Consider the following 16,131-nt stretch of genomic DNA (forward strand, 5'->3'; position numbering starts at 1 on the left):
TCTCAGATGGTTGCCCTGAGCATTAAATTATAATAATTGAATCCACCTGCCAATGCAGGAGATGCAAGAGATGTGGGTTCAATTCCTGGGTTGGGAAGATCTCTTGGAGAAGGAAATGGCAAACCAACTCCAGTATTCCTGCCTGGAAAATTCCATGGACTGGCAGGCTACAGTCCATGGGGTCACAAAGAGTCAGACACAACTGAACAACAAAGAACACACACACAATTCAGGTAAAAACTTTAGCACATAGTAAACATTCAACAAATCTTAGTTAATTTCTATCTGGGGGCATTTATCGACGGTCCCTTGTGGTCAACTTTTAAAGTTTAAGTGGCACTGGCAAGAATTAAAAAATGACATTCTCTGTAGGCATAAAATTCATTATGGCAGCACTTGCTCTTGATCCCAACTCCCTAAGCCCTTGGTCCTCTCTGCAGCTGTAGGGGACAGTGAGCTGACAGTCCCTTCAAGGATCTATACATCTCTGCTTCTCTACTTGAAGGTATGCAGCAGGGTTTGGGACTTAAAAGCCCTCAGAAAATGTTCTCAACCAGTTAGGGATAGGTAAAGTTGGATAAGTACCTTACCTTTGCTGTCCTGGAAGGATCCCCAGAGTAACTGAGCTTCAGTTACCCATGGGACAACTTGCTCGTTTATGAATCCTGGCTGGGGTTTTCCTCCTTCTTGTTTTACCGTCCTTGCTCTTTTTCTTGTGTTCCTGAGATTACTTCCTAAATAAAGCAGCTACACTAAGACCGCACATAGAATCTACCTTCTGCTGGCCATAGACCAACAAAGATACATATGTATTAGATTATCCTATTAATTGTATTGCTCACGACCTCTAAGGAATGATTCTCAAATCTCATTTCATATTATAATCAAGTGGAGAAAAAAGGTTTCTAGAGACTGTCAAAAACATCCAGATTTAGTAAAGAGAGACTTTATTCAAAAGGATTACTGGGTTAAAGCTCAGGGAACTTGGGAGAGACTCATAACCAAAGTCTGGCTAACAAGCATTTTGTTCTGATTGGTCAACAGGGACAAGCAGTCCAGTTAATCATTTATGAAGTCAAGAATGGGAACTTAGAGGCTAGTCTTGTCATAGGTAAACAAGAAGGATGCATGAGTCTTACCTAAGTCATATGGAAGAAAATGCTTCTTTCCAGTCTTTTCCGGAACACAAAAGAGGCTCTGTCCGTATGTGTATGTGTGTGTGTAGGTTTCTTTAACTATCCTTGTTTTCCATGAGTACACGGTCCAGGTAAAATTTAACATTGTCAGGATAAAGTCTGGACTTCAATACTTTCTAGAAGCTCCCTAGGTAATGTATGGATTTCAATAAGAGACTTGAAAGACACATCAACTAATCAAAAAGCATGGACTTTATTCAAATCCTAATTCAAACAAAACTATTTGTAAAAATGACTTTTATAAAACAATTGGATATTTTAATACTGAATCTTTGATGAAGTAATTACTGCTATTTTTAGGTAGTATAATGATATGGTACCTATGAACTTTTAATTAAAAAAATGATATTGGCATTTTGGTTATTTTTTTAAAGATCTCTTATATTTTAGAGATACTGCCTGTAGGAAGTGTTTATAGATTAAATGATACAGTTTCTGGGATTTGCTTCAATATAATATAGAAGGGGAGAAAGGGGGTAGGGAAAGTTGGCCAGGAATTGGTAAATGTCAAAGTTGGGTGGTGGGTCACAGAAGTTCATTAGCTTAGTCTGTCTACTCTTGCATGTTTGAAATAAAAAGGCTTTCCTAAGAAAGTTCCTTGGGCTTCCCAGGTGGTGCTAGTGATAAGGAATCCACCTGCCAATGCAAGAGATGCAGGTTGGATCCCTGGGTCAGGAAGATCCCCTGGAGTAGGAAGTGGCAACCCTTCCTACTCCTGTATTCTTGCCTGGAAAATTCCATGGATATGGGAGCTTAGAGGGCTACCATCCATGGAGCTGCAAAGAGTCAGATATGACTGAGCAACTGAGTACATACACAGAAGGAAGCTCCCTAACTGACCTTAATAGGCAGCCCATGTTGAAAACCGCTATTATAAGCCTTACTTATTTTTCTGTCTACTCAACTGCCAAGACCTGAAAGAGGTTTGTTAAGGGCTCTGTTCCCATGGCTATTGTATTTCTATCAGTTTCTCCTTGTATTTTACGCATTGCTTCATTTATATAATTCACTGTTTTATTAGTTGTCTCAGTAAGGTTTATGAACCTTAGGAAAGATTCCTTTTCCTTGGGAAAAAATGTTCATGGCAAAAGTAAAGGAAAAAAACTCAAGCAGTATAAAAAGGTATATACAATAAAAACTAGATTTCTCTTTCATCTCAGATTCCCAACTTTCAGTCCCTCTCTAGAGCGTCAGACACAATTATTAGTCTCCTCTGTCTCGATCAAGGAATAGTCAATGTATATGTGAACACACATATGTATACATGCACACATACTTGGACTTCCCTGGTGGCTCACACAGTAAAGCATCTGTCTACAACGTGGGAGACCCGAGTTCGATCCCTGGGTCAGGAAGATCCCCTGAAGAAGGAAATGGCAATCCACTTCAGTACTATTGCCTGGAAAATCCCATGGACAGAGGAGCCTGGTAGGCTACAGTAGGCTATAGTCGATGGGGTCGCAAAGAGTCAGACACGACTGAGTGACTTCACTTTCACTTTCACTTTGCATATACTTGGAAGGTAGCTATGCTCACCACTATATCACCAATGCCATACTCAGGTACATATATTTGAATGTCATGTATATATATGTACATATACAGACACTGTCAGTCATGGGCTTCCCTGGTGGCTCAGATGGTAAAGAATCCTCCTGCAATGCGGAAGACCTGGGTTTGATGCCTGGGTTGGGAAGATTCCCTGGGGGAGGGCATGGCAACCCACTCTAGTATTCTTGCCTGGAGAATCCCCATGGACGAAGGCACCTGGCAGGCTACAGTCCATGGGTTACAAAGAGTCGGACATGACTGAACAACTAAGTGCACACATACATACAGAACATTGGGACCACAGGATTTTACACTCTGTTAGACTTGCATTTATCACTTAAATTTGTACAGAAAATGGCTTCAGTGGAAAACTATGCAGTGTGGTCAACCTTGCAGCATTACTGATTGTGTTTCTATGAGAGCTATTTTACCACCCTGTAAATTACAGATAACTGATAATAAGGCAAAATAACTCCTACTTATAGACACGCAAGTCGATTCTGTTAGGTGCAGGGACAAACCCCCTACACACACACCTGTTGAAAACCAGTTTACCCCTCATTTGCACATCCATTTCAACCTTCCTTTACTGCATATGAATCTTTGCTTCTTGACTTCTCCTTTCAACCAGTTATGACATCTGCCTAGCCCTCCTCTATACAAAGTCTTTCCCTGTCCCTGTTTCTTGTTTGCAAGAAAAATGCTTCAGTCTCCAGGCCTTTCCCAAGTTCCAAAATACTGGCTCAAGCAGTTAATGATTAGGAAAAGAGAGTCACAGGACTCCTGGTTCCTTCTGAAAGAAATATAGATAACAATCTGATCCATATCTTTGAGCATTTCTGCAGAAACTAAGACCCTCACCCAGGTGAGGAAGGGGACTACATGCTGATCACAAGCACTAGAACTCAGACTGGCTGGAACCAGAATGCTGAGATTCCTGAAACATCATCCTGTTACCTTGCCATCAACCAGTCAAAAGAAGGTCCACGATCTAATCAGGCATCTCACCACCCTCTCCCCTAACAGTGTCTTTTAAACCTCTTGCCTGGAAGGCATTGGGAAGTTAAGGCCTTTTGAGCGCAAGCAGCCCATTTACCTTGCTTGGCCTTTGCAATAAACCTTTCTCTGCTCCGAAAACCAACTTTTTGGTTTGTTTGACCTCATATGTGCTAGACACATGAACTTAAGTTCAGACAAGAGTGCCTTCATTTTGAGCAAAATTAAATCTTTAGCACTTGTTAATTTTATGTCTGTATGAGAGTCATGGTTTTCCTTTCTTTCTTTCTTTTTTTTTGAGAATTATCCTTTAACAGTGTTTCACAAATAGGCTGAACATCCAACTCTGGAATTTGAGGAAAAGCCAACTATATGTTTGTCTCTCATTGTCCAGTGTGTGTAACTGTCTGGATGCCTCAACTCATTTAATCTGTCCCAGTCATTTGCTTCAACAATATTCTTTTACTTGTATTTTTAAGTCAAATGTAATTACACTTGTAGGATGAATTTCTAGAAGAGAAACTGCAAAATCACTCTCCAAAGAGATTAAACCAATTTACCCTCCCACAGAAGAGTATATAAAATGACAGGTTTTCCACATTCTCTAAACACAGTACATTATCAAACTTTTAGATCTTTTCCAGTCTGGTAGGTGAAAAATGTAATCTTACTTAAATATGTATTTCCGTCATTGTGAATGAGATTAACCACATTTTCATACAATGTAAGCCATTAATTTTCTTTTTCTGTAAGCTGCCTATCTATGCCCTGTGCTCATTTCTTCCATTGTGCTTTGATATTGTTCATATTAACTGGTAAGCTTGCTATATTAAAGAAACTGGTCCTTTGCATGTGTGTTGCATTGCGGTGCTGGGGTACCATGAAGAGATGGAACAAAACAAGCATACTACAACTCCACGGACTGAGAATATAGCTGCATCTAGAAAGGCTGCAGATCTCATATCTCCTCCAGCCCTCCAGATGAGACTGAGCTGTTACCTTCTCATTCACAACCGCTCAGCAATGAAGATCTAATTGAAGTGCAAGAAAAAAGGTGCGCTGAAAAGTTACCATGGAAACTGCCCCTCCCACGGCATTTACCATTCAAAGGCTTCTGCAGGCATTCATGTACAACAAATTAGCAAAGAAAGATTTCCAGACTCATAACCCTAATTTTGAATGCAGTTTAAAGGTGTTTGGAGGCACAAAGAATACCTGTGGTTTCTATAGGGAGACTACCAGGAAAAGCATTGTCTTGGGTTCAGCTTCTGTGAGCTATAATTTGTTGAGACATTAGAGGGTACTTTGTTTTTGCTGCAGTTTTCCCTCCTTCCCCCACCTTCTGCTGATGGTTGCCAGTTCATAGTGCTTGCTGATCTCAGGAGTGGTTTATAATACCAGGCCTGAAGCTTAATGATTACCTCTTGTCTTGCCTTTAGTGAAAGCCCAAGCTCACTGAAGAGGTGAAGCTGTGAATCCAGGAGGGAAATGGTGTGCAGGGAGAAAATCCACGCTCTCTGTAGGGCAGAGAAGGCAATGAAAGCTGGAAGAGAGGTTCCACAAGGAGTAAAGACCTGCGCGTTCATGCTCAGTCACTTCATTCGTGTCTGACTCTTTGCAACGCTATGGACTGTAGTCCACCAGGCTCCCCTCATCCATGGGATTCTCCAGGCAAGAGTACTGGAGTGGGTTGCTGTGTCCTACTCCAGGGGATCTTCCCAACCCAGGAATCGAACCATGTCTCCTGCATCTCCTGCATTGCGGGTGGCCTATTTACTACTGAGCCAGCTGGGAAGCCCTGAAGACCTGTGACCAATGTTGAAAGTATCCTGGTTGGTGAGAGATCCTGGTCAATGATGGCTGGGTATCTTAGGCAGGTAGGGCCCTGGGCACTGGGATTTCTATAACAAAAAACCCTAGTTAGTTCCAATGCAGGAAAAGAACAGAGGCCTGGACACTTTCAAAGGACACTGGGCATTTCAGTTCTAACCGTTGTGGCCTGAGGATCGTTGATACCTCCCCATATATGACTCCTGGTCATTTGTAAGTTATCTAATGCTGGATCAGGGAGGCGGGAGTCTTAACAATGACTGAGGTTGATTTTTTTTTCTGTCATTTTGGCCATCTGGGACCTCAGAACTATAAATAATTTCAATAATCTAATATGATATACTTATATATCAGAATTTTGGAGTAAGATTCACATCCACTGTACTTTTTTGGACTAGGATTTTAAGAAGCCTTGGCCACTTTAGTTCCTGTACAAAAATCCCACCACAAAAAAAGCATTTTTTGTGATGTAGTTTTAATTTTTTTGTTCATTTAATAAATACATATAACTGCATAAATTTTATTTCCTTTTATTCTAACAATCAATTATGGTTTTTATGGGAGTGAACAGGCTTTCTGAAAAGCCTGTACTTTGATTATGACATTTTATCAGTAGGAAATGTGTATCATGGATTTTAAGGTCTGATTTGTCTCATTAAAGCCAGTGAGATTTAAAATCAGGGATGGCCTGGATGGTTCTCTGCTGCCCTCCAGTGGGAAAGCCAGAAGAGGTCAAACATTTTTGGAAAGAAGAGACTGGTTTCTATTTCTAATATTGGCATGTAAAAATATAGACAGAAAAAAGAAGAAAAAAACTAAAAGATACTTTTTTCCTAGTGTGTTTAGAAATAAGTTAATGTTGAATAATGAGCTACTTAGTACCATGGCTTCTAAGACTAATTAAAACTGAGGATTTGCTGACAATCTACAATCTAAACTAACCTACAACTTTTGACATAAACCTACAACTTCTGACATAAATATTGTAAACATTCTGAGTCTCTATGTTTACGTATATAATATTGTTTCACTTATGCATATTTGTTTAATTATGACCTTGTAGTCTATCAGGACACCCTATTTCTTTAGGAAAGCATTCTTTTAAAGAATCATTAAACAATTATAAGGAAATAATGAAACTTCTCACTTTCTCCATGAATCTGGTTGATATAATGACAGGCTTACATTAAAAAGTTTATTAGGTACTTCTGCATTAACTGCATGAGGGTTGAAGTTCTATTCCTTTTTAAATTCATCTTTAAAATATCCACATTAATGCAGTAAGCACTAGCAGACAATATTAGCTGTAAACCAAGGCACTCATGATTGTGTGTCTTTAAAGAAGTGTTCAAAACACATTAATTCCTCTAAAACAATTAAAACAAAAAACAAGAAAACATTCATGTCTATCTCCTGATGACGGTGAGAAGTCTAGGGTATGGTTTAAAGACATACCTGGTCACCTTCACTTCCTTCAGTAAATGGATTATGGAGCCAGAAAACAGGCATTTAAGCATGTGCACAAATATGTAAAAAGGCCTTATCATTTCATGAATCTTTTTCCAGGCTGTTGAAAATAAGAAAGTAGATAAGAACAAAAGATTATAGTTCAAGCTTGCTTGAAAATTTTAAAAAGTGATAGAGCCTATATTACATAAACATCTATCCTAGGAAATTACAGCACTTTGGTAATGTTATTATAACACTTTGGCATAGTTTCCTGAGCAAGGTGATGATTAAAAACAATACCTAAAGTATACTGAATATTTCCTACCTACCAGGTACTGTGTGAAGATTATTTCATAAGAACTATATGAAATAGTACTGTTGTTATTCCACTCAACAGATTTTTAAAAAACTGAAGATGTAAGAAGTTAATTAACTTGCTCAAGTAACTTGACAGAGGGAAGGGTCAACCTCCAAAGCAAGATTTAACAAGTGTGGTTTATTTGGAAATAGAAGCCTTCTAGAACTCTTTTACTTTTTTTTAATGGATTGTATTTTTATTTAATACACAGGTAGTTTTTTTTTTCAGGATGTTAAAGTTTTCATGTTGTATGGGTGTTTAAACAGAGGTCTCAAAATCTATGAACAATAATAGTAGGTGTCAAGGCTTCTTACATTTGTATAAAGGTGCCAATCTTCCTATGTAGAAAATTCTGAGATTGATAAGGGAATTCTGCCAGGATAAGCCTCCTGACAGTTACACAAGAGAAGACGAAGAATTAAATGGAGAGTGATAAAGCTTATGGTGAATCTATCTTTGTAAAGTTGTGAAAGTTCTGTGACACTACCCCTCCTCATTGAGAAGGGAGAGCATGCTGCTGCTGCTAAGTTGCTTCAGTCGTGTCTGACTCTGTGCGACCCCATAGACGGCAGCCCACCAGGCTCCCCCGTCCCTGGGATTCTCCAGGAAAGCACACTGGAGTGGGTTGCCATTTCCTTCTCCAATGCATGAAAGTGAAAAGTGAAAGTGAAGTTGCTCAGTTGTGTCCGACTCTTTGCGACCCCATGGACTGCAGCCTTCCAGGCTCCTCCGCCCATGGGATTTTCCAGGCAAGAGTACTGGAGTGGGGTGCCATTGCCTTCTCCAAAGGAAGAGTATATTAGTTATTTATCACTGCATAACAAATAATCCCATAACAACAAATATTTATTATCTCACAGAGTTTCTGTAGTGGGAAGAACTTGGGAGTTTAGCTGAATAGTGCTGGCTCAGAAATTCTCATCAAGTTGCAGTTAAGATGCCATCTGATTAATCAAGCTGAGTTCCCATGCACACACTCTTGCTACAAGATGTCTAGAAAAACTGAGTAACTGCCTTTCTCACTTTCTGTAAGCAGTGCTCACTACCACCAAGACACACAGTGGGGAATTCCTCAGACACAGAACGAAAACTCAAATGATGGACAGCAGAAAATAAAGCCACAAAACTATCAAATGTAAAGTCATCCCTTTGGCTGCTCTACACCAAATAACCATTGTTTCAATGATTATACTTCAAAAAAGTTGCTATTTAAAATATTGCAACTATTCTTTACACAGTCAAGGATGCACTCACTCTGTCACTCTTCAAGAGAGTCAACCCAAAGTTTCATCAGTTACTACATCCATTTCTAAGTCTAAAACCTCTAGTTGCTATCTATTCCTCTACAGTTTACTAAATAATGAAGTTTACCAACAGTATCACACCTCATATATAATAATGAAGTAAAGGGTAAAGAAAGAAAAGTTAAAACACATAAAAGTATACATCAAGGACTTCCCCTGTAGTCCAAAGGTTAAGACTCTACCTTCCAATGCAGGGAACACGGATTCCATCCCTGGTCAGGGGACTAAGATCCTACCTGCAGCAGAATGCAGCCAAAAATAAATTTTATTAAAAAAAGTATACATTATACACCAAGAAAGGAAACGAAATATAACTGCTCTCGTTTCTTCCCCTGACTATGAGAACTTCACTTCTCTTTATGACTTTCTTTTTCCACCAGCCATTCTACTTTTCCTTTACCTTCAACCAATACGTTCATTTCTAAGAGATCTGAGTCTTTGACGGACGTATCTGTTTTATACCAGCAAACCTATTTTTGCTTCATAATCAAGATTAATTACTGCCACCAAAACCCTAAACTTGCTCTTCTTCTTCTCTTGCCTATTCAGTGACACAAGACATGCAAAATGATTAGGTGGCCGTCCCAGCTCCAAATCAATGGAACCATTGTTCAGTCTTGTTGGAAGAATTCCTTTCTTTGGTTAAAAAAAAAACTCTAAACCAGCAAAGCTCATACTCTCAGAGAATGGCAGTTAAAAAAAAATTGTAATTGGGATCCATTAGGTATAACATCCCTTTGTTCCTAAACCCACTAATTTTGCCTTTGGAAATGTAGTGGTTTTAAAACATATCCACAGATTCCTTGACATATCTTCCATTTAAAAAAGGAGTCTCCAAGAAGCTCAAATCAGTGCTCATGACAGCCTAGAGGAGTAGGATGGGGTAGGAGGTGGGACAAAGTTCAGGAGAGAGGGGACATATTTATACCTATGGCTGATTCATGTTGATGTGTGGCAGAAACAAACATAATATAAAACAATTATCCTTCGATTAAAAATAAATGAATTCATTAAAAAAATTTTTTTTAGATATAAACAGCCTTAGCAACTAAGTTTTATGAACCAAATGTGGTTTGAAGTCACTACAGTGGAATCAGGACTTCCACTGTTAGTTTAGAAAAGGCATTACAGTTCCTACCTGGATTTCTCTCTCCTGGGATGCTTGCCCTTGGAATCCAGCTACTATGTTGTGAGAAACCAAACAGCACTATGGAAAGGCCGTGAGTAGGTGTTCTGGCCACAGATTCAGCATCAGTCACCAGACATGGAGTGGGCCTTTAGATGACTCCAGCTCCCAACTTATTGCTGCCCCAACTGGCATCAAGTGGAGAATGGAACACAGATAAGCCGTCTCCACTGAGCTCAACAAAAGTTACAAATCACAAATCTGTAAGCAAAGTAAATTTGAAGATGTTTTAAACAACTAAGTTTTAGGGAAGTTATACAGAAATAGATAACAAGAACAAGAAAAAAGAGTGTCAAACATTGGACACTAGTTCAAAGCATATACTTCATCCTATAACACAGCATCAAAAAGGGTTGTTTCCCAGAAAGCACCATAACTAGGTCTTCAGTAAGACAAGCATATTTAAACTTAAAGTAAGTGTATTTCAGAAAGGACAAACAAGTATCGCTTCCTCAATGGCGGGGAGGGCCAATGAAATCCACTTGCCTCCAAGTGGTTGACTGGTCTTCCTGGAGCATGAGGTCTATCACCACCTCAGGACTGGTCTCTGCTGCCAGCAAACTGAACACTCAGCAGTGGCTGGGTGATCCCATGCATAGCTCTAACCTTGTCATCACTGCCATTTCATTCATGAGTCTACTGAACAACCACTGAGCCTGGCAAAGGAGTCTAAGTTTCATCCACAAAGTAGTTCATTTCATCCAGATGATTCTTAACATTCATTTCTGCAAAGTCCATCACCATATTCCTTCCCAAGTCTTCCCTGTTATCAGTTCTCCCAATCATGCTCTTTTCATGTCCTTGACCAACTAACTGGCCAAATAATTAGCCTTGTATGATGAATTATTACCTAAGACTTATAGCGAGTGTCAGAATTCCCTCAGGTCAAATCTTCAGTCAGAAAGGTCTAACTGTCCTAGATACTAGGATGTCCAGATACTAGTGTGAGGCCCAGTTCCTTCAGGATTTGGAACTTTGTTGTCACTGTGAACAATTTTAAATAGTGTATTTCTTTGCCTTCTTATGACAACAATTTCTCTTTTTTTTTTTCAGCCTCATGGCTTGCAGAATCTTAGTTCCCCACCAGGGATCAAACCTTTGCCTCAGCAGTGAAAGCCCTGAGCCCCAACCACTGGACCAAGTTGAGGCCTACCTGCCCCAAGGCCACAGAAGCAGAGCCCAGAACCAAGGTCATTGCAGAAGCTGACCGAGCCCTTTGTAACTACTGCCAAAAGCTCCTGATAATTACTAACAAGCTTCCTGACTTCCAATAAGGCAAAGATGCCCATTCGAGTAAATACCCTATAGCACCCCAACAAATCACCTAATAACTCCAACCATCCAGCAGGACTTTTGTCTTAAGAGTATAAAAATTGGCTATTAACCCACAAAAACTGCCAGCTTTCCCTGGTCTGTCAGGAGGTCAGCCCCTCTGCACTCACAGTGCCTATGTTATCTCTGTTCCTTGTTCTTAACAAATTCACTCTCTTCCTGAAATGCTCTGTGTCTGGAAATTCTTTTCCAGCCATTTCTCAGACTGCCTCAACAGACCACCAGGGAATTCCCTCTCTCTTATTTAATCAGATACTCGGAGCCTCCTGAAGATGGGGCGACCTTCTTTGCCAAACCTTCTACTTCACCTCCTTCCAGGGCACTTTATAATTCTCCGCCCTTTTAGGTACTTCATGGTAAATATATCGGATCCCCTAGCTGCCAACAAACGTCTGAAAGGGGTAGCTGCTGCTGCTGCTAAGTCACTTCAGTCGTGTCCGACTCTGTGCGACCCCATAGACGGCAGCCCACCAGGCCCCGCAGTCCCTGGGATTCTCCAGACAGGAACACTGGAGTGGGTTGCCATTTCCTTCTCCAATGCATGAAAGTGAAAAGTGAAAGTGAAGTCGCTCAGTCCTGTCCGACCCTCAGCAACCCCATGAACTGCAGCCTTCCAGGCTCCTCAGTCCAAGGGATTTTCCAGGCAAGAGTACTGGAGTGGAGTGCCATCGCCTTCTCCGTAAAAGGGGTAGAGGTGCCATCAAAGGCCCCATTTCCAGCATTAATTCTGTCAGCATTTTTCTTCTACTTGGGCCTGAGGAGACACTGGAGAACAGTGCAAGCCCGGGTGCACGCCCACATAGACCTAGTTTCGGACAGCTTCCTCAGCTCACAAAATGACTCTCTCTCCGGCAGCATTATATGCACGCAACGGTTTTTAAGTGTTTCTCTCATACCACAAGACCACCACTGGGACACCAGCCTCAGCTACAAGCAGCCCTTGAGGGGAACACCACCAGGCCTTGGCCGAACGGGAAGAGGCGGGACATCCGCCCCGTCCTAGCCACTTCCGGAAGTGACGTAGGACTGTCAACATGCAAGATGGCGGCCCATCACCGGCAGAACACGGCAGGGCGGAGGAAAGTGCAGGTAGGGAAGGCCAGCTCCTTGACCTCCCGGGCGTGGCTGGCAGCCCTGGTCCCACATCCAGCAAGCAGATGCCTCGGGCCGCGGTCGGCCAGGGTAGCGGCTTGGGGCAAGCAGGACGGGGCGCGGCTGGCGGCAAGGGGTGGGGCCGCGGCGCTAACGGCTTGAAGAAGGGGCGGGGGGCGGCCGGCTGGACCCGCGGAGGCCCAGTCCCCGGACCCGTGGACGCGCAGTTGGGAGCTCGGTGTTGTAGGTCAGCCGCTGTCTCGTAGGCTAGTGCTTGCGGTGTAGGGCTGGGCTTGTTCCCCGCCCACCTGCCTCCCCCTTCCCTCGTCGGTCTCCCAAGCCCTGTGCCCAGCGGCGTCGGAGCGGAGGCCTTCGGACTGTTGGCCGCCGGACGGGCAGCTGAGTGAGTGGGCCCGTGCGGGGGCGTGGCGTGGCTGCTGAGTCCTGCCGGGTTTTTGAGGAGGTTCTGCACTTGGGAACCCCCAGCAGCCTTTTATGCGTGAGCCTTCTCCCCCGCGAGGTGGAAACGACGTAGGAGTGTGCCGGTGCTTGTGGGAGAATTGTAATTTTCATTGTTTTGGAATTTAATATTTTCACCGTTTCTTCATCTTCAGTGTGCATCCTTGAATTTTTCTGTCTGTCTAATGTATAATATTATTCAGAAGTGAAGAGTTATCTAAGCCTCCCGTGTGTGCTTTATGCCTTCAAGAGTAGTTTGTTTTGGGTACGTTTGAGTTATTGCTACCTATTGTTTTCAACGACCTGAGGAGTAAAAGCCTTATTACAGATGTTTACCTGCAGTTCAGTTCAGTTCAGTCGCTCAGTCGTGTCCGACTCTTTGCGACCCACTGAACCGCAGCATGCCAGGCCTCCCTGTCCATCACCAACTCCCGGTGTCCACCCAAACCCATGTCCATTGAGTCGGTGATGCCATCCAACCATCTCATCCTCTGTCGTCCCCTTCTCCTCCTGCCCTCAGTCTTCCCCAGCATCAGGGTCTTTTCAAATGAGTCAGCTCTTTGCATCAGGTGGCCGAAGTACTGGAGTTGCAGCTTCAAAATCAGTATTACTGATTACCTGCAGTATGTTGTCTGTAATGGGGATACTCCAGTGCACTTACTCGTTAAACATTTACTGAGCCTTAGTTTGGACCCCAAAATGTGTAAAGAATTGAAAAGAGTGCAGGAATAAGTAGCACTCAAGCTTTCTTTATAAAACACAGCCATGTATGTAGTGCTACATACAAGTCAGTGAATATTTGGTAATCTGGACAAGGGATTCCTTCATTAAGGTAACCCCAGGAAATGGCTGTTGGCCATGAACTCTTCTGACCAGTTCACTTCTTTCTTTTATTGGTCTCATTGATCAGTACAGTGTCCTCAGCACTCATTAGATGTTGTTGAATTGAGTGACATTAACAAGAATCTAAAATAGCATACCCTGTTAGGTGATTTTTAAGTGCATAAGGCAGGTGGTGAGAATGTATGTTCCTGGTGGACGTAATTGTAACTTAATTGTTTTCTAGTGTTTAGAAAACTCTCCTTACTGCCCTAAGGTAGGGCAGTGCTACCCTACATTCCTTAGGGTAGTAAGGAGAGTTAATCAAATGTCTTAGTTTCTTGGATTTAGACTTAAAAGGCAATATAAAAGTACAGGATGGGGAAAGTATAAGTTAGCTGCAGCATGTGTGGAAAAACTGACTGTTTTAATAAGCTGAATATGAGCCATTGTATGCAGAATGAGGGAGAATGATAAGTTCACTCTTCAAATTAGGGGTACGGTTAGATCAGAGTGCAAAACTGGAACTTGGGAATCAGTACTTAGCACTTTGTTCGTAATAGGTATTGCAGTCAGATAGGTGAAGTGATTTGAAGCTGATTCCTAGGAAGAGCATTCAAAAGAACTTTCTACTGTCAGTTGGCTGCAGAGAAAATTCAGTGAGTCTTGTTTGAGTCTTTCAGAATTTGTCCCTAAGGTATAGAACCAATATGAGAAGGTGCAGAGAAGGATTTTTATATCAATACGAGGGTGAACTTTCGTTCATGAAAGTGTTTTTTAAACTAGTGCATGTTCGTTGCAAAACAAAACAAAAACCACAAACAGTACAAATAAAAAGATTATTGTTTTCCACTCTTCACAGAAAACTGTTTTGGAGAGTGTGAGATATAATCCAGGCCCCAGGGTTTTTCACTCTGAGTGCTGTTGACCTCCTGGGCCAGATAATTCTTGATTGTGGGAGGGCTGTTGTTTTGCATCATCCTGCCTTCCCACTAGACACTGGCACCTTCCCAGTTGTGACAACTAAAATTGACTTTAGACATTTTCAAATGCCCTCTGGAGGACAGAGTTGTTGGTTGAAAATTAGTGTTCCATACTTCTTCATGCATGTGTACTCAGGTGATTTTTTTTTTCACTCTGAAATGAAGTCATGGTATTCACTGCTTTGTCTTTTGCTGTTTGTTCAAAATTTTAAATATGCATTCCCTTTGATCCAGCAATTCCTTGTCTGAAAAATTGTTTTATGAAAGTACATATGCATCTATCTTTTGTCATGCGAGGATGTTTATTATAGGAATGCTGTCATTGTGAAAAACAAAAATCAAAATGTCTATCAGTAGTCAACTGGCAGATGTTAGGTACTTTCATATAGTAGATTACTTTGCAATTAGAAAGATAAGGTTCAGGATGCGGAACACGTGTATACCTGTGGCGGATTCATGTTGATGTATGGCAAAACCAATACAATATTGTAAAGTAATTAACCTCTAATAATTGATGCTTTTGAACTGTGGTGTTGGAGAAGACTCTTGAGAGTCCCTTGGACTGCAAAGAGATCCAGCCAGTCCATTCTGAAGGAGATCAGCCCTGGGATTTCTTTGGAAGGAATGATGCTAAAGCTGAAACTCCAGTACCTTGGCCACCTCATGCGAAGAGTTGACTCATTGGAAAAGACTCTGATGCTGGGAGGGATTGGGGGCAAGAGGAGAAGGGGACGACAGAGGATGAGATGGCTGGATGGCATCACTGACTCAATGGACGTGAGTCTGAGTGAACTCCGGGAGTTGGTGATGGACAGGGAGCCCTGGGGGTGCTGCAATTCATGGGGTCGCAAAGAGTCGGATGCGACTGAGCGACTGAACTGAAAATATATAAATTTATATTAAAAAAAAAAAAAGATCAGGAAAAGAAAAAAAAAAAAGATAAGCTAGATTTATATTAAAGAAACGATGTCCAGAGGTAAGAATAGGAAATCAACATAGCATGGTCCCATTTCCACACAGGAAATAAGGCATTTTCAAAGTCTGCAAGGATATTAACAGTGATTATCTCTGGGGTATTAGAGTATGTGATTATTGGTAAGGCAGGAAACAAGATACCTTTTACCTTAAAATATGTGAACCTTTTTATTTTTTAACATTTTTATGATATTCTTTGCTCTTACCAAAAAAAAAAAAAACTTTCCATTTTGGAAAAAATATATATGGCTACAGAAATATTTTTTGCCTCTTGGCTCTCTTTCTTGTACCAAGAGGCAGTAGCCCCAAGCTCCATTATCAAATAGTAGGCCAGAAAGACCATTGAGACTTATAATATTAATAAATAACCAACGGAGAAGGGTCCAACATACTGCTTATTAATTATAGACATAGTGAAGAATGAGCACAAGTCCTACTGTCTTCAGCTTCTGAGGAAGCTGGAGGTGCATATGAGGAGAAGGGGTGGATTTGTGATTGTCTGAAACATGAGCAGACAAATGTGTGAATTTAGATGTATGATGGAGCTTCCGGTAATCAGTGTCAAAGCAAATCTTTTCAGTCCCTGGCGTTCCCTTTAATG

At 41.5% G+C, this 16,131-nt stretch overlaps 1 protein-coding gene and 1 long non-coding RNA gene across 4 annotated transcripts in view; one reads left to right on the top strand and one right to left on the bottom strand.

Annotated features, from left to right (window-relative positions):
* Positions 1 to 4,079: 4,079 nt before the first annotated feature.
* Positions 4,080 to 10,050, bottom strand: LOC129635024 (uncharacterized). 2 transcript variants are annotated; one of them, XR_008706075.1, is made up of 4 exons: positions 9,823 to 10,050; positions 7,029 to 7,140; positions 5,165 to 5,260; positions 4,080 to 4,774 (listed from the first exon to the last, which is right to left on the bottom strand). It is a non-coding gene; the product is annotated as an uncharacterized LOC129635024 (long non-coding RNA). The 2 variants fall into 2 exon arrangements; XR_008706074.1 differs by having other exon boundaries at positions 4,080 to 5,260.
* A 2,085-nt stretch (positions 10,051 to 12,135) lies between these two features.
* WDR48 (WD repeat domain 48) overlaps positions 12,136 to 16,131 on the top strand; it is a 51,156-nt gene continuing 47,160 nt past the window's right edge. For both annotated transcript variants that reach the window (XM_055558498.1, XM_055558499.1), the window contains exon 1: positions 12,136 to 12,291. In XM_055558498.1, the coding sequence (XP_055414473.1) occupies positions 12,244 to 12,291 (48 nt within the window). In that variant the 5' untranslated portion in view covers positions 12,136 to 12,243. The remainder of the gene's footprint in view (positions 12,292 to 16,131) is intronic.

This window comes from Bubalus kerabau, chromosome 20 (genome assembly GCF_029407905.1).
Source record: "Bubalus kerabau isolate K-KA32 ecotype Philippines breed swamp buffalo chromosome 20, PCC_UOA_SB_1v2, whole genome shotgun sequence".
In the NCBI taxonomy this organism is placed as follows: domain Eukaryota; kingdom Metazoa; phylum Chordata; class Mammalia; order Artiodactyla; family Bovidae; genus Bubalus; species Bubalus kerabau.